This window comes from Cetorhinus maximus, unplaced genomic scaffold (genome assembly GCF_964194155.1).
Source record: "Cetorhinus maximus unplaced genomic scaffold, sCetMax3.hap1.1 HAP1_SCAFFOLD_775, whole genome shotgun sequence".
Lineage (NCBI taxonomy): Eukaryota > Metazoa > Chordata > Chondrichthyes > Lamniformes > Cetorhinidae > Cetorhinus > Cetorhinus maximus.
Genome location: NW_027596717.1, coordinates 35,077 through 59,407, shown reverse-complemented (window position 1 = coordinate 59,407; position 24,331 = coordinate 35,077). Strand labels below are relative to the sequence as shown.

Sequence of the window (24,331 nt, the reverse complement as noted above, 5' to 3'; positions counted from 1 at the left end):
GAGGGGGAGTGGGGGGAAGAGAGGGAGTGGGGGGGGAAGAGAGGGAGTGGGGGAAGAGGGGGAGTGGGGGGGTAGAGAGGGAGTGGGGGGGAAGAGAGGGAGTGGGGGGGGAAGAGAGGGAGTGGGGGAAGAGGGGGAGTAGGGGGGAAGAGAGGGAGTGGGGTGGAAGAGGGGGATTGGGGGGAAGAGCGGGAGTGGGGGAAGAGAGGGAGTGGGGGAGGAGAGGGAGTGGGAGGGAAGAGAGGGAGTGCGGGGCAAGAGAGTGAGTGGGGGGGAAGAGAGGGAGTGGGGGGAAGAGAGTGAGTGGGGGGGAAGAGAGGGAGTGGGGGGGAAGAGGGGGAGTGGAGACTCTCTGTAATGACCATATTGAGATGTCTCTAATATTGATTCCATTGAAACACCTCATGACCTGTGTGGAAAAGTGGAATATGATTGGCCATCACAAAACATGCATTTTGAAATGCCCCCTCAGTACTGACCCTCCGACAGCGCGGAGCCCCCTCAGTACTGACCCACCGACAGCGCGGAGCCCCCTCAGTACTGACCCTCCGACAGCGCGGAGCCCCCTCAGTGTCGACCCTCCGGCAGCGCGGAGCCCCCTCAGTACTGACCCTCCGACAGCGCGGAGCCCCCTCAGTACTGACCCTCCGACAGCGCAGAGCCCCCTCAGTGTCGACCCTCCGACAGCGCGGAGCCCCCTCAGTGTCGACCCTCCGACAGAGCGGAGCCCCCTCACTGTCGACCCTCCGACAGCGCGGAGCCCCCTCAGTGTCGACCCTCCGAGAGCGCGGAGCCCCCTCAGTGTCGACCCTCCGACAGCGCGGAGCCCCCTCAGGGTCAACCCTCCGACAGAGCGGAGCCCCCTCACTGTCGACCCTCCGACAGAGCGGAGCCCCCTCAGTGTCGACCCTCCGACAGCGCGGAACCCCCTCAGTACTGACCCTCCGACAGCGCGGGGCCCCCTCAGTACTGACCCTCCGACAGGAGAATGTGTTAATAGCAGAACGAGGGTTTGCAGTCGGTGAAAGAACAACATGGAAGAAGTGACAGATGGTCCTTTGGGGTGGGGGGAGGGGACATTGGAAGCGAGAAGGATAGCAAGTGGGGTAAAAAAGGGGATAAATCAATGAATAAAAATGAGCTAAAACAATAAAAGCACTTTCATGACTGGAAGTTGTTGAACTCCATGTTAAGTCTGCTGTTTCTCCAGTTTGCTGTTCTGCTTTGGTGGCTCGGGTCAATTCTTCCACAAGTCCTCCAACCCTGGAATTGGGGAGAAATTGGTGCCTTCTCTCCACCCAGAAACTGAACTGGACTAGCCATATAAACAATGTGGCTACAAGAGCAGGCCAGGGGCTGGGAATCCTGCGGTGAGTAACTCACCTCCTGACTCCCCAAAGCCTGTCCACCATCTACAAGGTGCAAGTCAGGAGTGTGATGGAATACTCCCCACTTGCCCTGGATGAGTGCAGCTCCCACAACACTCAAGAAGCTCAACACCATCCAGGACAAAGCAGCCCCGCTTGATTGGCACCCCATCCACAAACGTTCACTTTCTCCACCACCGACGCACTGTAGCAGCAGCGTGTGTACCATCTACAAGATGTACTGGAGAAACTCACCAAGGTTCCTTAGACAGCACCTTCCAAACCCACCACCACTACCATCTAGAAGGACAAGGGCAGCAGATAGTTGGGAAGACCACCACCTGGAAGTTCCCCTCTAAGCCACTCACCGTCCTGACTTGCAAATCCATCGGCCGTTCCTTCACTGTCGCTGGGTTAAAATCCTGGAGCTCCCTCCCTGACAGCACTGTGGGTGTTCCTACACCACATGGACTGCAGCAGTTCAAGGAGGCAGCTCATCACCACCTGCTAAGGGGGCAATTAGGGATGGGCAATAAAAGCTGGCCCGGCCAATGACGCCCACATGAATGAATTAAAAAATCCCACTCCCTCCCGCACCCTAACGAGTGACCAGTATTGTTCCATGAAAGTCCCAAAGTGCCTCAGCCGATGAACACATGAAGTTGTCCAAAAGGAGGAAATCAGTATTCCAATCTTTACAGAAACTCACACCACCCTGGGAATGTTGTTTGAACAAAGTGGTTTAATTTATTTTACACAAAAGAAAAAAGAAATTTAATGAGACATTCAGAATAAGCCATTTAACTCGCGCTTAACTGACGGTCAATAAATACTGAGTTTTATAAAAGTTTCTCCCATTCACCAGTTGGGGAGCAGTAACACTGTGTTGGTCCGCTGTGATTTTTCTCCAATATCTGTAAAGACTTGGAGAGACATGAACTGGGTGAGGGTCTGGGTAAGGGGCTTCCACTCGCCCCACTGGGGAGCTTGTGTCCCAGGGTTACTGGGGTGGAAACACAAGTCACTGTTTGAGGGTGGGAATGGGCAATGGCAGCAGGAGAGCTGACCAGGGGTTCACTGTGTTAACACACTGCGGCCTTTGGTATGAATAAACACAGCAAGCTGATTCAGGAGGCCATTCAGAGATAGGGACCCTTCCCCTAACCTGGGAGAAAGATACAGGAACATGGGAATAACTATTCCCACATTAAGGAAGAACAGCTAAAAAATCCCAGGGATCCAGAGTTGTTCCTCAACACCTCATCCTCAGGAAACAATTCCCCAAATCCCTTTTAAACAATTTTTGGATTTAAAAAATTTAAATTGCTCAATGTATATTGCACAGAAAACACACTCTTTTGAGTGCTAGAGTTTGTCCTAATGTCTTCAGCAATCCATTCGCCAGGCACCTTCTGGAGCCTCACTCAGTGGATGTTGATGGGCTATTTGGCTATGATAAGCATCACAGCTAAGTTTCTTACCCAAGAGAGGCTCTGAGATTTCAACAGGAGCGAATGGAGAGTGATCAGCAGCAGGAAATAAAATAAAAGTGCAAAAACATTAAATATTCCACAAGCCAGATAGATGATCATTTAACAAATACATATTAACAGAGACTCTGGGGTATTTCACACACTCCCCCTGTAAACATGATAAATAACAATCACCTGTCAGGCAATGTGGACACACCTCATATTTTCAAAGATACCTGAGTTTTTAGTACAGATTTATAATACAGAGACGGCTTCAATTATATATAAAGTATACACAGACCCACAGGAGCAGCAGTGTAAACCCACAAACACACATAGGCAGTGTGGGCCTTACACACACACGTGAGTAGTGAATGTTATATACAGCAACACTTCTCTCTGACTCATTCACACTCACACACCTCGCTCACACACACACCGCGCTCACACACACACACACACACACCGCGCTCACACACACACTGCGCTCACACACACACACACACCGCGCTCACACACACACACACACACACACCGCGCTCACACACACACCTCGCTCACACTCACACACACACACACACACACACCGCGCTCACACACACACCTCGCTCACAGTCACACACACACACACACACACACACACTGCGCTCACACACACACCACGCTCACAGACACACACACTCCGCGCTCACACACACACCGCGCTCACACACACACAGCTCAGCCACTTGCAAACATGCCCATGGGTGTTAGAATGGAGCAGTTAAGCACAGGGTTGGCACAGCTCAGTGTGAGCGAGGTATCCGATCCCTCTGCTAGCCAGGACCTTCATCACTTGTGCCTTTTGCCGATCTTCGAGCAGTGGGCCTGCACCTGAGGCAGGAGGAAGCCTGGGGGAGGTTGCAGGGCCTTGTCCAGTCCGGGTATCAAGTAGTAGCTGATGAGGGGGACGGGTTGGTAGAATGTGGCATACTGCACCGGCTTGTGAGGGTACAGAGGCCACGCAGCAGTGCACTGGGAGAAACTTCCAGAAACCTAAGGGATAAAATTATTGAATCAATTAAACATGACAAATCAAACACACAAGCTCCATTTAATCCCCAGCCCCGTCTCCACAGGCCACGTGCAAGGACTTGCATTTCTCTAGCGCCTTTCCCCACCTCAGGACGTCCCAAAGTGTTTCACAGCCAATGAAGTAATTTATTTGAAGTGTGGTCACTGTTGTAAATAGAGGAAATGTGGGCAGCCAACAATTGCACAGCCAGTTCCCACAGATAGAAAGAGAGACAGACTGTGTTCGGGAGGGAGTGAGTGAGTTTAGGGAGGGAATTCCAGAGTTTAGGGCCCCCAGGCAGCTGAAGACATGGCCGCCAATGGCAGAGCGATGGGAAGCGGGGGATGGTCAAGAGGCCGGAATTGGAGGAGCGCAGGGATCTCGGAGGGTTGTTGGGGCTGGAAGAGGTTACAGAGATAGGGAGGGTTGTAGGGGCTGGAGGAGATTACGGAGATAGGGAGGGTTGTAGGGGCTGGAGGGGGTTACAGAGATAGGGCTGTAGGGGCTGGAGGAGGTTACAGAGATAGGGAGGGTTGTAGGGGTTGGAAAAAGTTACAGAGATAGGGTTGTAGGGGCTGGAGGAGGTTACAGAGTTAGGGAGGGTTGGGGCTGGAGATGGTTATGGTGATAGGGAGGGTTGTAGGGGCTGGAGGAGGTTACAGAGATAGGGTTGTAGGGGCTGGTGGAGGTTACGGAGCTAGGGAGGGTTGGGGCTGGAGGAGGTTATGGTGATAGGGAGGGTTGTAGGGGCTGGAGGAGGTTACAGAGATAGGGTTGTAGGGACTGGAGGAGGTTACGGAGATAGGGAGGGTTCCAGGGGTTTATAGAAATAGGGAGGGGTGAGGAAGGATTTGAAATAAGGATGAAATTTTTTTTTAAAAACGGAGGTGTTGCTGGACCAGGAGCCAGTGTAGGTCAGTGAGCGACAGGATAGTGATGGGTGAACGGGACTCAATGTGAGTTGGGTCTGGGGTCAGTTGAGTTTTTGATGAGTTTCCAGGGGTAGAAGGTGGGAGATCGGCCCGGAGAGTATTGGAACCATTCACTCCGACCCCTCCCAGCACTGGGTGCTCAATGTTCTCTTTACCTTGCCAGTAGCTTCAGCTGTTTTTGCTGCAGTTTCCTTCACTGTTTGACCTTTGGCATGTTCCCCTTCATCTGACGAAGTCTCCGAGTGGCAGTCAGGTGTGCTGCACTCCGAGGACGCGCTGCCTTGCTCAGAGTCTAACGACGCCGCCCTCCTGGAGTCTTGTCCAAACTGAGCGACAGTGAAAGGCAGACTCCCATCACTACACCTGCAGGAATTTCAAATGAAGATTTAGTGGGAATCGGGTCAGGCAGCAACACGCGAGACACAGCCACTAACAACCTGGTATAAACAACAAACACCCACACAAACTGGCAGAACACAGCCGAGGGAAGGTTTACCGTACAGTGAAGGAGAGACAGAGAGCACACCAGTGAGAGAGAGAGACAGACAGACACAATTCCCCCTTTGGAAGTTCCTGTTGAATCTGCTTCCACCCCCCTTTCAGGCAGCGCCTTCCAGATCACAACAACTCGCTGTGTAAAAAAAATTCTCATCTCCCCCTCTGGTTCCGATTCCCTTCAATCTGTGTCCCTCTGGTTACCGACCCTCCTGCCACTGGAAACACTTTCTCCTTATTGACTCTATCCAAACCCCTTCATGATTTTGAACGCCTCGATTCAATCTCCCCCTTAACCTTCTCTGCTCTAAGGAGAACAATCCCAGCTTCCCCAGTCTCTCCACATGAACTGAAGTCCCTCTTCCCTGGCGCCATTCGAGTCAATCTCCCCCTCACCCTCCCCAAGGCCTCGCCTTCCCTCCTAAAGTGTGAGGCAGTCGGAATCGGACACAATTCTCCAGATGAGCTCCTTGTGTTTGTCTCTGCGGTGACTGTGTTGCTAAACCATCCAGGTGAAGACTTACCTGCAGCACACCTCCTGGGGATCAATCCACAACGTAATCTCTTTGGGCAGTCTCAACTGGTTATATTCCAGATCACAGTCTTGACAAGCGAGCAACAAGGATGGGTCTGCTTTATGTTTCCTGTTTATCCGAATGCATCTACCAGGGAGAGAAAAAATATACTGAAGGATCCAAGAGGACAGACATTAGACCATCCAGAACCCTACTGGCCCTTTTCCCAAGTTGTACCAAGTCCTGTTCAGCCTTCACCCCGTCACTCACTGACATACATTAGCTCCCAGTCCAACAACGCCTCCATTTTAAAACTTTCATCCTTGTTTTCAAAACTGTGCCCACAACCCTCCTTATCCCTGTAACCTCCTCCAGTCCCTACAACCCTCCCTATCTCTGTAACCTCCTCCAGTCCCTACAACCCTCCCTATCTCTGTAACCTCCTCCAGTCCCTACAACCCTCCCCATCTCTGTAACCTCCTCCAGTCCCTACAACCCTCCCTATCTCTGTAACCTCCTCCAGTCCCTACAACCCTCCCTATCTCTGTAACCTCCTCCAGTCCCTACAACCCTCCCCATCTCTGTAACCTCCTCCAGCCCCTACAACCCTCCCTATCTCTGTAACCTCCTCCAGTCCCTACAACCCTCCCTATCTCTGTAACCTCCTCCAGTCCCTACAACCCTCCCCATCTCTGTAACCTCCTCCAGTCCCTACAACCCTCCCCATCTCTGTAACCTCCTCCAGTCCCTACAACCCTCCCTATCTCTGTAACCTCCTCCAGTCCCTACAACCCTCCCTATCTCTGTAACCTCCCCCAGTCCCTTCAACCCTCCCCATCTCTGTAACCTCCTCCAGTCCCTACAACCCTCCCCATCTCTGTAACCTCCTCCAGCCCCTACAACCCTATCTCTGTAACCTCCTCCAGTCCCTACAACCCTCCCCATCTCTGTAACCTCCTCCAGTCCCTACAACCCTCCCTATATCTGTAACCTCCTCCAGCCCCTACAACCCTCCCTATCTCTGTAACCTCCTCCAGTCCCTACAACCCTCCCTATCTCTGTAAACTCCTCCAGTCCCTACAACCCTCCCTCTCTGTAACCTCCTCCAGTCCCTACAACCCTCCCTATCTCTGTAACCTCCTCCAGCCCCTACAACCCTCCCCATCTCTGTAACCTCCTCCAGTCCCTACAGCCCTCCCTATCTCTGCAACCTCCTCCAGCCCCTAGAGCCCTCCCTATCTCTGTAACCTCCTCCAGTCCCTACAACCCTCCCTATCTCTGTAACCTCCTCCAGTGCCTACAACCCTCCTCATCTCTGTAACCTCCTCCAGTCCCTACAACCCTCCCCATCTCTGTAACCTCCTCCAGTCCCTACAACCCTCCCTATCTCTGTAACCTCCTCCAGTCCCTACAACCCTCCCTATCTCTGTAACCTCCTCCAGTCCCTACAACCTTCCCTATCTCTGTAACCTCCTCCAGTCCCTACAACCCTCCCTATCTCTGTAACCTCCTCCAGCCCCTACAACCCTCCCCATCTCTGTAACCTCCTCCAGTCCCTACAACCCTCCCTATCTCTGTAACCTCCTCCAGCCCCTACAACCCTCCCCATCTCTGTAACCTCCTCCAGGCCCCACAACCCTCTCATATCTCTGTAACCTCCTCCAGCCCTTACAACCGTCCCTATCTCTATAACCTCCTCCAGCCCCTACAACCCTCCCTATCTCTGTAACCTCCTCCAGCCCCTACAACCCTCCCTATCTCTGTAATCTCCTCCAAGTTTCTATAACCCTCCCTATCTCTGTAACCTCCTCCAGCCTGACAACTCTCCCTATCTCTGTAACCTCCTCCAGCCCCTACAACCCTAACTATCTCTGTAACCTCCTCCAAGTTTCTATAACCCTCCCTATCTCTGTAACCTCCTCCAGCCCCTACAACCCTCCCTATCTCTGTAACCTCCTCCAGCCCCTACAACCCTAACTATCTCTGTAACCTCCTCCAAGTTTCTATAACCCTCCCTATCTCTGTAACCTCCTCCAGACCGACAACCCTCCAAAATCTCTGCGTTCCTCCAATTGCAGCCCCTTGAGCATCCCCTGATTTCCATCGCTCCACCATTGGTGGCCGTGCCTTCAGCTGCCTGGGGCCCTAAACTCTGGAATTCTCTCCCGAGACCTCTCCACCTCCATCTCCCTTCCTTTAAGATGCCCCTAAAATTTCATTGTCTCAGCTTTAAAGGGGCTTTAAGCGGTTCAGCTGCTCATCCAAATTTAAAACTGAGCAGCGGCGCCACCAGGTGGGGAAAGGCCGGTATTGCAGGGACAACTTCGAGCAACTTTCAAAACAAAGACAATCAATGAACTCTCTCCCCCATCCCCACCGCCTTTCCGATCCCCCTTTTCTCCAATAATTTATATAGATTTTTCTTTTCCCACCTATTTCCATTATTTTTAAATGTATTTCCATCAATTGTTTTATCTCTTACCTTCTAGCCTATTTCGATCCCTTCCCCCCACCCCACCCCCACTAGGGCTACCTGGTACCTTGCTCGTCCTGCTTTCTACCCTTAATGTCCCCATTAGCACATCCCTTAGATAATATCACCACCGTCACCACCTCTTTGCCCTTTAGTCTATGACATCTTTTGGTTATCTCCACCTTATCACTGGCCCTCTATCCAGCTGTACCTGTCCCACCCCCACTTAAACCACCTTATATTTCACCTCTTTTCTATTTTTCCTTAGTTCTGTTGAAGAATCATACGGACTTGAAACGTTAACTGTTTTCCTCTCCGCAGATGCTGCCAGACCTGCTGAGTTTTTCCAGGTATTTTTGTTTTTGTTTTGGATTTCCAGCATCTGCAGTTTTTTGTTTTTTTTCAAAATAAAGACTTGCATTTCTCTGGCGCCTTCACCACCCCAGGATGTCCCAAAACCTTTCACAGCCAATGAAATACTTATTCAAAAGTATGTTCACTGTGTAATGTCGGAGACGTGGCGGCCAATTTGTGCACAGCAAGCTCCCACAAACTTTAATGTGGTAATGGCCCAGATCATCTGTTTTTTTAGTGATGTTGGTTGAGGGGTAAATATTGGCCTCAGGGTCTTCCCCCAGCTCCTCTTCCAAATAGTGGCCGTGGGATCGTTTAAACCCACCAAGGAGGCAGACGGGAACTTTGGTTTAAAGTTTCACCTGAAGGCCAGCATCTCCTTTGGCACCGACCCTCTGACAGCGCGGCGCCCCCTCGGCACTGGCACTGTGGAGTGTCGGCCTGGATTATGGGGCTGAAGTCTCTGGGGTGGAGACTCAAACCCAGGACTTGTTCCATCTGCTCTCGCAAGTGGATGGACAATGTCCCTCAGAGCAATGCAAGAAATAGTGAGGAGGGTCCTCCCTGGTGTGCTGTCCAATATTTTATGCTCTTTCAGGGGGAAGCTGGATAAAAACATGGGGGGGTGGAAGGCAAGGAATAGAAGGATATGGTGATGGGGTGAGATGAACAGGGGGTGGGAGGAGGCTCGTGTGGAGCAGAAACACTCACACGGAGCAGATGGGCTGAATGGCCCGTTTCTGTGCTGTAATATTCTAGCCATTGTACTGGGCGGCTCTGCTGTTTGCTTACCTGTATGCTTGTCCTTTGCTGGGATTGGCTGGGTACCAGTGATTCTGGTATTTTCGGTACAGTATCGCAGTGAGCTTCTCCCCAAACTCCTCGATCTTTTCCTGATGTAGCCTGCTGCGATTCCTGACCAAGCTGACCAGGAAGGACACTCCGGCTCCGATTTCCTCCTTCATCGTCTCCTGGTGTATCTGCGGGGGGAAGGTGGGGGTGTTTAGAGATTAACCTGTTCAGAGTGTGTTACAGTCGGGGATGTTGGGGTTGGGTGGGGAGAAGGGTAATGGAATATAGAGATCATGGTCTGGCTGCTGGAATGACCCCTTTGTGTCAACAACATCCCACCCCCACCACCAGCAACTCTTTTACCTGCCCTCCCACATTAGTGATGGCTGGTGAGCTATTTGACTGTGGTAGGCATTGCTGACAAGACACTTCTGGAACACGCACCTGGATACAGACAGACTGTTTCCTCTTGTGTGTGGGGGAGACCAGAACTAGGGACCATCGATATAAGATCATCACTAATAAACCCAATGGGGAATTCAGGAGAAACCTCTTTACCCAGAGAGTGGGGAGAATGTGGAACTCGCTCCCACAGGGAGTGGTGGAGGTGAATAGTATCGATGTATTTAAGGGGGAAGCTGGATAAACACATGAGGAAGAAAGGAATGGAAGGATAGGGTGATGGGGTGAGATGAAGAGGGGGGGGGGTGGGGAGGTGGGAGGAGGCTCGTGTGGAGCAGAAACACCGGCACGGAGCAGATGGGCCGAATGGCCTACTGTATATCCGGTGAAGAACTCACATTTCTGTAACGCCTTTAACCGCTGCAAGATATCCCAAAGAGCCTCACAGCCAAATGACTCCCTTCCATTTATGAAGTGGGGGTCACCATCGTAATGGGGGGAAAAGCAAAAGCCAATTTGCGCACAGCAAGATCCCACAAAGGACAATGCGATAGTGACCCAGATCCGATTTTTATTTGACAGCGATATTCATTGGGGTGGGGGGAGGGTGGTGAATATTAGCCCCACAACATTAAAACGGAAAACGTTATAAAGGTAAATGGGAGGACGTGGAGACAGGGACAAGGAGCCAGTCATTACTCCAGATGTTGTTCATAGTCACACAGCAGGAGAAGGACATCCCTCTCTCGGACAGAACACTTTGCATTCAATGTCCGAGCGTAAAACAGTAAAAGTGAGAGTCAATCTCACATCCAAATTGCACTGAAGTCTGCCATCCTTCAGATTGTTAAAACTGTCCTCAGGTGAAACAGCTGATTTTTGTAAACATGTTGTTTTGTTTCTAACTGCGGTGGATTCAGAGACACAAGCTCCATGGAAGCCCTGTCGGCCCAGCAAAGTGAGTCAGTGTCTCAGTCCGTCGCACACTTACTTCTGGCTCACAGGGTTGTGGGCACCAGCCCCCCCAGTACAAAGACCAGGAGCTCACAATCCAGACTGACATTCGGCCAAGGGAGGCGTCGCGGGGAGATCCCACCGCCACTATTTGGAAGAAGAGCATGGGAGGGGGGGGGGGTGGGGGTGGGGGGAGTTCTCCCCGTGGTCCTGGGGCCAATATTTATCCCTTAAACAACATCACTGAAAAAAAAACCCAGATGATCTGAGTCATTATCACATTGCTGTTTGTGGGATCTTGCTGTGCGTAAATTGTCTGCGTTTCCTACAACAGTGAGCTCACACACAAAAAAAAGGTCCTTCGTTAGCTGTGAAAGGCTTTGGGACGTCCTGAGGTGGGGAAAAGCGCTACTTTCCCTGAGTAACTCTGGTGCCACTGTCCAGGAAGGTGTCCATATCAAACATCCTCCCCCAGTGTCCATTACAGGCCCCACAGAAACCGCAACTACCCTCAGTCTTCAGGTCACACGGGGGCATTTTTGTTTTTCCAATTGCAGGGCGGAGCTAACACTTCCTGAGGGGCCGAGTAACAGAAAACCAAATCTCTCCTGTTCCTCCCTGGGAGAAAATAACTCCAAAAACTACAGCATCAAATAGAAGAAATTTAATAAACACACTCTCTCTCTCTCACACACACACTCTCTCACTCTCTCACACATTCTCTCTCTCACACACACTCTCTCTCTCACACACACACACGCTCTCTCTATCTCTCAAACACACTCTCCTGGACTCAAAAATTGGAATTCCCCAAACACACACCAATATCTAACTTTCATTTCGAACTCTTCAGACCCGCGCCCCCATCCCCCGACCCCCACCCACCAGAGCTGGCAGCAACCCATCCACCCTGAGTGATCCCGAATGAATCAATCAATCACTCTTACAAACTACAAGCAGCACAGTTATAAACTTCAAAACTGGAAACCAAATCCACGTGTTCACCTAAGGGACCATCTCAAAAACATCACCTTTTCTAAAAAAAAAAGTGGGGAGGTGCTGAACCATGAACTGTGCCTTAACGAAACCCACTCCCCCACTGAGAAAGTATATCATTCCTCTAACGCGGCCATCAATTCTGCTTATGTCCCCCAACCTCCTCTCCTGGAGACAGTGCCGATTGTTCGATGGTCCCTAAAATCAACCCGTGGCGGCAGAGACAGAGAGTTTGTATTGAGCGTTGGGACACAGCACATTAAACTGACCCGCTGGCTTGAAACGTTAACTCTTGATCTCTCTCTCTCTCTCTCGCCAGAGATGTGTTCAGACTTGATGGGTTTTCCCAGCTATTTTCTGTTTTTGTTTCGTGTGCCGGTCAAAGTTCAGTTCGGAAGAAAAAGTGATTGTGGCACCTTCCATCAACAGGCACAACTTTAAAAAGCTCACCAACTAACTCTGAAAAAAGATATTTTCTCCCGCAACATGGTTTAAAAAAAAAGAGACTTACAGATGTAAGTAACCAGGTTACTTACCATTTGATAGCCAATTGCAAACCAACACTTCTCTGGCAGGAAAAAGTTTAAGACAAACTTCTGAAAAACTTTTCAAAACTTTTTTCCTGTTGTTTTGTTCACTAATATATGTCTACATATATATATTATATATATTTAAATCTCTACTCACCAGAGATGCTTTCGCCTCCTCGATTCACGTCCAGACTTGTGGCTGCAAAACGTGTGAGAGATTTTATCAAACTGCCCTCACTCATTGCCAGAAATTTACATCAAGAAGATGATTCAAACTGTGTCACCAGCCAACGAGAGGACGTCCCTTCCGACACACATCAATGACCATACAAGGCAGGGGCTGACGTCATCAACGCCCCGCCCACTTCTTAAAGGCGCCTTCGCCACCGTTAAGCAGCAAGAATAAGTGAAAGGGGGACATGCATTTATGTAGCGCCGTTCACCGCCTCAGGGCGTCCCATCGCGCTTTATGGCCCCAAACAATGAAGTACTTTAATTTCTGAACTCTGCTCACTGTTGTAATGCAGGGAAGCCGGTAGCCAATTTGCACACAGCAAGATCCTTCATCAATCTGAGGATAACCCAGGTCATCAGTTTCTTTTTAGTGGTTTTGGTTCCAGGACTTGGGGAGAACCCCCCCCCCCCACCCACTCTTCTTAAACATAATGCCCATGGGATCTTTTACACCCACCTGAGACGGCAGACGGGGCCCAGCTTTAATGTCTCATCTGAAAGACGGCACCTCAGGCAGTGCAGCACCCCCTCAGTATTGACCCTCCGACAGTGCAGCGCCCCCTCAATACTGACCCTCCGACAGTGCAGCACCCCCTCAGTACTGACCCTCCGACAGTGCAGCACCCCCTCAGTACTGACCCTCCGACAGTGCAGCACCCCCTCAGTACTGACCCTCTGACAGTGCAGCACTCTGTCAGTACTGACCCTCCGACAGTGCAGCACCCCCTCAGTACTGACCCTCCGACAGTGCAGCACCCCCTCAGTACTGACCCTCCGACAGTGCAGCGCTCCCTCAGTACTGACCCTCCGACAGTGCAGCACCCCCTCAGTACTGACCCTCCGACAGTGCAGAACCCCCTCAGTACTGACCCTCCGACAGTGCAGCACCCCCTCAGTACTGACCCTCCGACAGTGCAGCACGCCCTCAGTACTGACCCTCCGACAGTGCAACGCTCCCTCAGTACTGACCCTCCGACAGTGCAGCGCTTCCTCAGTACTGACCCTCCGACAGTGCAGCGCTCCCTCAGTACTGACCCTCCGACAGTGCAGCGCTCCCTCAGTACTGACCCTCCGACAGAGCAGCACCCCCTCAGTACTGACCCTTCGACAGTGCAGCACCCCCTCAGTACTGACCCTTCGACAGTGCAGCACCCCCTCAGTACTGACCCTCCAACAGTGCAGCACACCCTCAGTATTGATCCTCCGACAGTGCAGCACCCCCTCAGTACTGACCCTCTGACGGTGCAGCACCCCCTCAGTACTGACCCTCCGACAGTGCAGCACCCCCTCAGTACTGACCCTCCGACAGTGCAGCACTCCCTCAGTACTGACCCTCCGACAGTGCAGCACTCCCTCAGTACTGACCCTCTGACGGCGCAGCACTCCCTCAGTACTGACCCTCCGACAGTGCAGCACTCCCTCAGTACTGACCCTCTGACGGTACAGCACTCCGTCATACATTGACACACCCTCGGTTCTGGCAGTGGTGTGTTGGCTTTGACTCTTGTACTCAACCCTCTGGGGTGGGACTTTAAACCTACAATCATCTGATTCAGAGTTGAGATGTTGGCTGCAGATCCACAGCTGGCACACTTCAGCCTATATAAAGCCCTGGTTGGACCACACCTGGAGTCACTGTGAGATGTTCTGGGCTCCACACCTTAGGAAGGATATACTGACCTCGGAGGGAGTGCAGTGTCGATTTACCAGAATGAGACCAGGACCCCGAGGGTTAAATTACAAGGAGAGATTAAACACAAACTCAGCTTGTATCCCCTGGGATTTAGAGGGTTTAAGGGAGGGGATTTGATCAAAGTTTTGAGATATTAAGGGGATCAGAGCGGGGTCGATAGAAAGAAACTATTTCCCCTGGTTGGGGGGAGTCTGGGACTCGGGGGCAGAGTCTAAAAATGAGAGGCCGACCTTTCAGGAGTGAAAATAGGAAACATTCCTACACACAAAGGGTGGGGGAAGTTTGGAACTCTCTTCCACAAATGATGCTGGATCAAATTGTTAATTATGAACCTGACACTGATAAGTTTTTGCGAAGAAAAGATATTAAGGGATGTGGGTCAAAGGCAGTTTATACGGAGTTAGGTCACAGATCAGCTATGATCTCATTGAATGGCGGAGCAGGCTTGAGGGGCTGAATGGCCTCCTCCAGTTCTGACAGTTGCTAAGGAGGGATTCAGGGCTTAGCTGTCAATAGGAAACCTGAAGGCCCGGATCCAAAGGGAACAGGGGGAGGAGTCGGTGAGTGTGTTGGGGGTGCTGGGGGAAATCTGAGCTGTGGGGGTGTATGCGCGGCTTTAGTTGATGAGGGGAACTTTGAGAAACAGGGCTTTTCCCTCTCCAGGACTCGGAATCTCCTGCAACCCTGGACTAGGAAGTGAAATTGGGAATTGACTGTGCTGCCTGGCCTAGTCAATAACTGAGGGTGAACTGGAATCTCTCACAGTCACCAACCATCAGAGTTCTCTGAGTTTTGTTTCTTCCTACTCTCTTCTCGAATTCATTCAACAACATCCAGGCTTGGGCTGACCTGTGGCAAGTAACATTCGTGTCACACAAGTGCCAGGCAACCACCATCTCCAACAAGAGAGAGACTCTAACCATCTTCCCTTGACATTCAATGGCATGACCATCATTGAATCCCCCACGATCAGCATCCCGGGGGTTATCATTGACCAGAAACTGAACTGGACTAGCCATATAAATACTGTGGCCACAAGAGCAGGTCAGAGGCTAGGAATCCTGTGGAGAGTAACTCACCTCCTGTTTCCCCAAAGCCTGTCCATCATCGACAAGGCACAAGTCAGGAGTGTGATGGAATACTCCCCACTTGCCTGGATGAGTGCAGCTCCCACAACACTCAAGAAGCTCAACACCATCCAGGAGAAAGCAGCCCTGCTTGATTGACACCCCATCCACAAACATTCACTCCCTCCACCACCGACGCACAGTAGCTGCAGTGTGTGTACCATCTACAAGATGCACTGCAGCAACTCACAAAGCCTCCTTCGACAGCACCTTCCGAACTACGACCACTACCGCCTAGAAGGACAAGGGCAGCAGATAGTTGGGAACACCACCACCTGCAAATTCCCCTACAAGTCACTCACCACCCTGACTTGGAAATATATCGGCCGTTCCTTCACTGTCGCTGGGTCAAAATCCTGGAACTCCCTCCCTAACAGCACTGTGGGTGTACCTACACCACAGGGACTTCAGCGGTTCAAGAAGGCAGTTCACCCCCACCTTCTCAAGGGGCAATGAGGGATGGGCAATAAATGATGGCCCAGCCAACGAAGCCCACATCCCGTGAAAGAATAAAATATATAGCGGGAAATATGTGAAGAGGGTTCTCTGTAGAGCGTATCCCTCTACCAAGCTGTGTTAACTCAACGTTACTACATCTCGGCAACTATCCCTACAGGATTTCCCCTGCTTGTTTGACACTCTGTAATTGCAAAGATACCTACAGTACCCATGCTCTCATGACTGGAAGGCCCTTTGGAACTCAACCCCTTGAAGGATTAGCAGCCTCAGGAGAGGAGGGCAGAGCAATAATTCTGGGAAAAGAGGCTTCACCACTTTTCTCTGCTGGACAAAGTTGACACTGTGGAGGTGACTGGCGGGGGGGCTGGGTGTTGGTTGAAGAGTTAATCTGCAGCACTGGGCGCTGAAAATCTCCGAAAGACTGCCGTGGGACTGGTGGCAGGGTTAACCCCTAGCGATTCCCATCGCTCCGCCATTGGCGGCCGTGCCTTCAGCTCTGGAGTTCCCTCCCTAAATCTCTCCATCTCTCTCTCTCTCTCCCCTCCTTTAAGACGCTCCTTAAATACCAGCCTCTGTGACGGAACTTTTGATCATCTGTCCCCTAATATCCCCTTATGTGTCTCGGGGGTCAAATTCTGTCTGATAATTGCTCTCTGTGAGGCACCTCTGGGCGGTTTACGATGCTAAAGGCGCTATCTACATATGAATAAGGAGCAGGAGTAGGCCATTAGGCCCCTCAAGCCTACTCTGTCACTCGATAAGATCATGGCTGATCTGATTGTGGCCTCAACTCCACATTCCCACCTACCCCTTGAAAACCTTTGAATCCCTTTTTGGTCAAGAACATATCTACCTCTGCCTTCAATATATCCAATGACCCGGCCTCCACCATTCCAAATTCCAGAATTCCAAAGACACGCGACCCTCTGAGGGGGAAGAAACTCTCTTCATCGCTGTCTTAAATGGGAGACCCCTTATTTTTAACCCTGTGTCCCCTAGTTCTAGATTCCCTCACAAGGGGAAACACCCTCTCAGTACCCACCCTGTCAAGTCCGCTCTCCCACCCGCTCAGGATCTTATCTGTTTCAATAGGATCACCTCTCCTTCTTCTAAACTCCAATGGATACCAGCCCAACCTGTCCAACCTTTCCTCATCAGCTAACCTCCTCATCCCAGGCACCAGTTGTGCCGTCTAAATTCAAGTTGTTGTTGCTTGCCACGGTTTAGTTCCTGTCTATTGGTGCAGCCGGGCGTGGAAATTCCGGAACATTCCAGTGACAGATTGATGAAGGAGGAAGTAGGGGAAAATCACCCTAGTGAAAGTCCCTGTTGATGAACGAGACTCTGATCAAACGCCTGAGGGATTAACATAGCGTCTACAAACCCTTGCCTCAGAATCCATTAACTCTTCCAGTTCAAACTCTTTTTAAACCTGGATTGTAAAAGCATTATGTAGTCATTAGAAGCGAGGACTGTTGCTGTGAGGAAATTAATTGTATTTCCATTTCAGGCACACACTGTCCCCATCAAACACTCCCAGCACTGGTACAGCACGGGGTTAGATATAGAGTAAAGCTCCCTCTACACTGTCCCCATCAAACACTCCCAGGACAGGTACAGCATGGGGTTAGATACAGAGTAAAGCTCCCTCTACACTGTCCCCATCAAACACTCCCAGGACAGGTACAGCACGAGGTTAGATACAGAGTAAAGCTCTCTCAGTGCTGTTCCTCTGATGTTGCTGAGCTCCCTCAGTCTTAACAGTGGAATTTTGGCCCCTGGGTTATGGGGCCCAGGCCTCAGGAGTGCGAATTGAACCCAATGATCTGACTGAGAGGCGAGAGAGAGAGAGAATCTGAAAGGGAGATGGAAGTTCCCTGTTTGAGTAACAATGGGGCTGAGCTGAGACAGGGGCCATTCTTTCATGACCTCACAATGGGGGCCATGCCTTTTGGAGGGCCCAGTCTATTGCCCTGGAGACCTTTGGGGCCAGGGAGGGTCACCGCTTGGTGTTCCCAAGCCACCGGGATTCCTCAAGAGCGTGGCCCAGAAGATTCAGATCCACCCTAGATTCGGATGGACTGACTCGCTCATGACAGGGGAGGCTCCTTGCTGAATCGGACCCCAAAGGACTGACTGACTGACCCCCCCCTGCCTTGGACCCACCCGCTGTCCTCCTCCAGCCCCCTTGACATTCTCGTGGCCACCCCCCCGACACACCCACCACCCCCCCATCCCCCGCCCATTCTGGGCCATGTGGAGCTGGCCGGTGAACCCCCTGAAGTTGGTGTTGGGTATCGTGGCCTACGGGGCCCTGTGTTACTGGCAGTGGACGCGGCTGTACTCAGACAGGAAGCCGGGCAAGACGCGAGTGGCTCCCTGGGCCCTGAGGGAGGGTCTGGTCAAGGTGCTGGAGGAGGACGAGAGGCACACCGTCTACATCTGTAAGACCTGGAGCCAAATACCGGGTGCGGAGAAAGAGAGAGAGAAAAACGGATAAAGAAAGGGAAAGAGCCAGAGGAGCAGAGGAAAAGAGAGAATGAGGAAAAGAGGAAAGGAGAAAAAGAGAAAGAAACAGGAAATTTGAGAGATGGCGGTGGGGGGTGGTGGTGGGTGAGCAGAGAACAAGAGGGGACAGGTAAAGAGAGAAACAGAGATAGAGAGGAAAGCAACAAGACGAAGAGACAAGAGAGAAAGAGGGAATGAGAGAAAGAAAGAGAGAAGCAGAGCGAAGAAAGTGAATGAGGCAACCTCAAAATGAGACAAAGGAAGAGGCTAAGAGAGAAATAGGAAACATGAGGAAGACGCACTTGCATTTATCTAGCGCCTATCTTGTCCTCAGCCAATGAAGGACTTTTTTTTTGAAGTGTGGCCGCCGTTGTAATGAAGGAAATGCGGCAGCCAATTTGCGCACAGCAAGATCCCAGAAACAGCAAATGTGATAATGATCCAGATCAGTGACATTGGCTGAGGGATAAATATTGGGCCCAGATCCCAGGGAGAACACACCCCCTCCTCGCAACCCCCCAACCCCAACCCCAACCCCAACCAACCCCCGACCTGATCTGCTTCCAAAAAGCGACGTCAACTAACGTCATTGAGGAAAGAACAGTTGACCTGGGACATTTTCACGTTGCTGTTTGTGGGAGCTTGCTGTGCACAAGTTGGCAAATTTGCCGCGCTTCCTACATTACAACAGTCACCAAAAGGAAAAAAAAGTCGTTCCTTGGCTGTGAAACGCTTTAGGACGTCCTGAGGTGGGGAAAGGTGCTAGAGAAATGCAGGCTCTTTCTTCCCTTTTCCTCAGAACCATAACCTTCAAATGTCGGTGTTGTGTTTTGCAGTGGAAGCTGCCGGCTCGGCTGACCCGCCTAACACCAGGGAGCGAGTCCGGGGCCTGGTGAGGAGACAGCTACACTTGAAGAATTAGGAGCAGAGGGTCCGAACTCGGTAAGAAATTGGTACGTTGGCCTACTTTGTGAGGGGGATGGAGCATAAGAGGCAGGAAGCCTTGCTACAGCTGTACAGGGCATTGGTGAGACTGTACCTGGAGCTCTGTGTACAGTTTTGGCCTCCTTACTTAAGGAGGGATAGACCTGCATTGGAGGCCGTTCATTGGGCCGATTCCTGGGATGAAGGGGGTTTGTCCTGCGAGGAAACGTTGAGCAGGTTGGGCCTGTACCCACTGGAGTTTAGAAGCATGAGGGGTGACTTTAATTGAAACATATCCGATTCCGAGGGGGCCTTGACAGGGTGGATGCTGGGAGGATGTTTCCCCACCTCGTGGGGGAATCTAGAACCAGGGAGCACAGTTTCGGAATGAGGGATCTCCCATTGAAGACGGTGATGAGGAATTTCTTCTCTCAGAGGGGCGCTAGCCTGTGGAATTCTCTCCCCCCCCCAACCCCCAGAGAGTGTGGAGGTTGGGTCATTGAATATGTCCAAGACTGAGTTAAGACAGGTTTTTGATCGACGAGGGAGTCAAGGGGTTGTGGAGGGGCAGATTTCGGATCAGCCGTGATCTCATTGAGCAGCGCAGCAGGGCCCGAGGGGCCGAAGGGCCTCCTCCTGCTCCTATTTCTTATGAGCTAATGGGGGGAGGATTTTCTGCTGGCTGGGCGGGTGCAGCAGGTGGGCCCGGGAGCAGCCCAGCAATGGCTCGCCGACCGCAAATTAATGGCCAAGTAACCAACGTCCAATGAACAGCCGGCCGGCGCGAAAGTTCCCCGAGCCGAAGATCTTTATCGTTAAAAATAAAGGTTTCAAGAATAAGGCAAACGCATCCCCCACATGTGATTCTGTCACATGGGCAGGGACATGTGGAAAATTGAGCTTTAAAAATTCATTTATTTATCTTTTTAAAATCGCTGTTCAAAACCTCATCCCGCCCGTGGATGAGGTTTGGCAAAAAAATGGATGTAGTTGCCTCATCTCCCTCCTGGGTAGAGACGTAAGCTTCACTCATCCTCATTCTCTCGACAAATTGTGGAGGGAAGTTCCAGACTTTATAGGTCTCTAGGCATGCACACTGCCCTTGCTTGGTTCACTATATCCTGAGACCCGTTCTGGCAGCGTCATCCAGCTCCAAAGGTGGCCATTCGGCCCATCGTGCTTGTGCTGGCCCTTTGAAATATCTATCCAATTAGTCCCCACTCTACCCCCGCACTGCTCTACACCCCCACAGCCCTGCAAATTTTTCCCCTTCAAGTATTTATCCCATTACCCTATATTTCCTCCATCGCCTTTTCAGGCAGCACCTTCCAGATCACAACAAAAGAAATTCTCCTCATCTGCCCCTCTGGTTCTTTTCCCCGATTCTCTTCAATCTGGGTCCCTCTGGTTCCCGACCCTCCTGCCGCTGGAAACCCTTTCTCCTTATTGACTCTATCCAAACCCCTCATGATTTTGAACGCCTCCATTCAATCTCCCCCTTAACCTTCTCTGCTCCGAGGAGAACAATCCCAGCTTCTCCCAGTCCCTCCACATGAACTGAAGTCCCTCATCCCTGGGACCATTCGAGTAAATCTCCTCTGCACCCTCCCCAAAATCCCTCCTAAAGTGAGTGGAGCAGGCCAGAGGCTCGGAATATTGCAATGAGTAACTCACCTCCTGACTCCTGTCCACCATCTACGAGGCACAAGTCAGGAGTGTGATGGAATACTCCCCACTTGCCTGGATGAGTGCAGCTCCCACAACACTCAAGAATTGAGCTTCCAGGACAAAGCAGCCCCGCTTGATTGGCACCCCATCCACAAACATTCACTCCCTCCACCACCGACGCACAGTAGCAGCAGTGTGTGTACCATCTACAAGATGCACTGCAGGAATTCATCCTTCGACAGCACCTTCCAAACCCAGGACCACTACCATCTAGAAGGCCAAGGGCAGCAGACACATGGGAACACCACCACCTGCAAGTTCCCCTCCAAGCCACTCACCACCCCGACATGGAAATAAGTCGGCCGTTCCTTCACTGTCGCTGGATCAAAATCCTGGAACTCCCTCCCTAACAGCACTGTGGGTGTACCTACACAACAGGGACTGCAGCGGTTCAAGAAGGCAGCTCACCACCACCTTCTCAAGGGGCAATTAAGGATGGGCAATAAACGCTGACCTTGTCGGTGAGACTCACATCTCAAGGACAGATAAAGTTTGTCTGAGGAAACAGCAGATGCTAACTTATTTACAATCCAGGGTGACTGTCCAGATTCTCACGGCTACCTTGGGCCCAATGTGCTGAGAACATTCATTCGAACAGACATGAATTACACATCCTAAACCTCCAAGAGAAGTGACACAGCAAAGTTGGCTAAACCGTACCCTGACTAGTTAAACAATACATCCTGGGAGGGACAACCTACACCATCTGATTATTGTTCACATCGAAACCACCAGATATTTATAAAGAAAAAAGCTTAATCATAGCGTCAGCTGTGGCAGTGAGTAGCACTCCCGCCTCTGGATCAGAAACTTGTTGTGGGTTCAAATCTCACGCCAGACAGATGAGCAGAAAACTCTTGGCAATACTCCCCTGTGTCAGTACTGAGGGAGTGCTGCACTGTCGGAGGGTCAGTACCGAGGGAGTGCTGCACTGTCGGAGGGTCAGTACTAACGGAGTGCTGCACTGTCGGAGGGTCAGTACCGAGGGACTGCTGCACTGTTGGAGGGTCAGTACTGAGGGAGTGCCGCACTGTCGGAGGGTCAGTACTGAGGGAGTGCCGCACTGTCGGAGGGTCAATACTGAGGGAGTGTTGCACTGTCGGAGGGTCAGTACTGAGGGAGTGCCGCACTGTCGGAGGGTCAGTACTGAGGGAGTGCTGCACTGTCGGAGGGTCAGTACTGAGGGAGTGCTGCACTGTCGGAGGGTCAGTACTGAGGGAGTGCTGCACTGTCGGAGGGTCAGTACTGAGGGAGTGCTGCACTGTCGGAGGGTCAGTACTGAGGGAGTGCTGCACTGTCGGAGGGTCAGTATTGAGGGAGTGCTGCACTGTCGGAGGGTCAGTACTGAGGGAGTGCTGCACTGTCAGAGGGTCAGTACTGAGGGAGTGCTGCACTGTCGGAGGGCCTGTACCAAGGAAACGCTGCCTTGTCAGATTTGTCGTCTTTCAGATGAGACATTAAACCCCCGTCTGCCCTCTCAGGTAAGTGTAAAACAACCCATGGCCTCTATTTGGAAGAAGAGCAGGGGGGAGTTCCCCTGGTTTCCTGGGGCCAATATTTACCCCTCCAACAACATCAGTAAAAAAGCAGATGGTCTGGGGCCATAATCACATTGCTGTTTGTGGGATCTTGCTGTGTGCTGCTGTGTTTCTTATAACAGTGAGCTCACTGCAAAAGAAATCCTTCATTGGCTGTGAAATGCTTCGGGATGTCCTGAGGTGGGGGAAAGGCGCTAGAGAAATGCAAGTCCTTTGTTTACCATGAGTTTAGGTTAATCTTAATCCTACATGTGCATGTATACACAACCAAGGGTATCTTACACAAAGGCACAGTGTTAGTGAGGATGCTCCCTCTCTCTTCAATTCCACCTCATCCCCACACTCTCTGCCATTGCCTTATCTTGACACCATGGACAGAGCCTGTATTGTACATTTAAAGGAATTTATTGATGTCAGCCTGGTCACTGGTTTCATTTTCTGGAAAACCTGGGGTTTGATCCCAAGGGGAACAGAATTAAAACTCGCTCCGTTACTCCTGGATAAGGGAAGGCACTTTGTACAGTGACATAGACAGGATTTGATGACACAGGATTTCATATATGCGGCACAGAAACAGGCCATTCGGCCCATCTGCTCCGTGCTGGTGTTTCTGCTCCACACGAGCCTCCTCCCATCTCACCCCATCGCCATATCCTTCTATTCCTTTCTCCCTCATGTGTTTATCCAGCTTCCCCCTTAAATACATCGACACTATTCACCTCCACCACTCCCTGTGGGAGCGAGTTCCACATTCCCCCCCACTCTCTGGGTAAAGACGTTTCTCCGGAATTCCCCATTGGATTTATTAGTGACGATCTTATATGGATGACCCCTAGTTCTGGTCTCCCCTCCCACCAGAGGAAACACTCCCTCTATATCCACTCCATCAAAACCTTTCTGAATTTTAAATACCTCGATGAGGTCACCCCCCTCAGCCTTCTCTTTTCTAGAGAACAAAGACCCAGCCCGTCCATCCTGTCCTCATATAAACTCATGTGAGTTTACCCTCACATTTCTGGGATCACCATTGTAAATCTTCCCTCTCCAGTATCTCGATGTCCTTTCTGTAATATGGTGACCAGAACTGCTCGCGGTAATCTCAGTGCAGTGCAACCAAGTTTTGATGCAGGCTTACCGTCACTTCCCTACTTTTCAATTCTATCCCTCCAGAAATAATCCCTAGTTTTTGGTTTGATTTTTGCCTTGCCTTGCTAACCTGCGGGGGCAACTCCCTCTGTGTGGTCTTATTTGCACTCTGAAGGTGTTGGGGGAAACCTGCGCACGCAGTTAAATAACTCCCCGTGATTCAGGCTCGAGTGTATAGTCCAAATGCAAGGTTATTACTCAGGCATCAATCGTATAGTGACGATTACAGTTATCGATTCAGACAGCCTGGTTTATTGTAGGCTGGAGCTGATCCGACAAGGTGTCTGTAGATGTTGGACTCCCGACTGTCCTGTGACTTCTGAGCTTAAGGGAGCTGTTCCCTGGTATATTGTCTACCTTTTCTGTGTGAGTTATATTACACGGTACCCAGGATGTACGTTGAACTGAGTTGCTTCTCATCCACCCTCCAGAGTTGACATCACCGCTGTCTTGAGGATTTAACTGTTTATGAAGTGAACGCTAGAAAGGGAACAGACCGACCGAGACAACCTCAAATCATTAAATGTTACTGGGTGGGGGGCGCTCCCGATATTCTGGCCAACCCCCAGTATTCGCACCAGATTTGGGGGCACATCCAACGTGTCTCCTGGCAGAAACAGAACGTGCTAGAAAAACTC

At 51.2% G+C, this 24,331-nt stretch overlaps 1 protein-coding gene across 1 annotated transcript; it reads right to left on the bottom strand.

The window, feature by feature from the left end:
* Window positions 1-3,534: 3,534 nt before the first annotated feature.
* On the bottom strand, window positions 3,535-9,627 carry LOC144674729 (protein BTG3-like). The gene is made up of 4 exons (XM_078535951.1): window positions 9,455-9,627; window positions 5,845-5,982; window positions 4,981-5,188; window positions 3,535-3,874 (listed from the first exon to the last, which is right to left on the bottom strand). Exons 1-4 carry the CDS (start codon window positions 9,625-9,627, stop codon window positions 3,671-3,673), a joined length of 723 nt encoding a protein of 240 aa, XP_078392077.1. The 3' UTR covers window positions 3,535-3,670.
* Window positions 9,628-24,331: the final 14,704 nt, after the last annotated feature.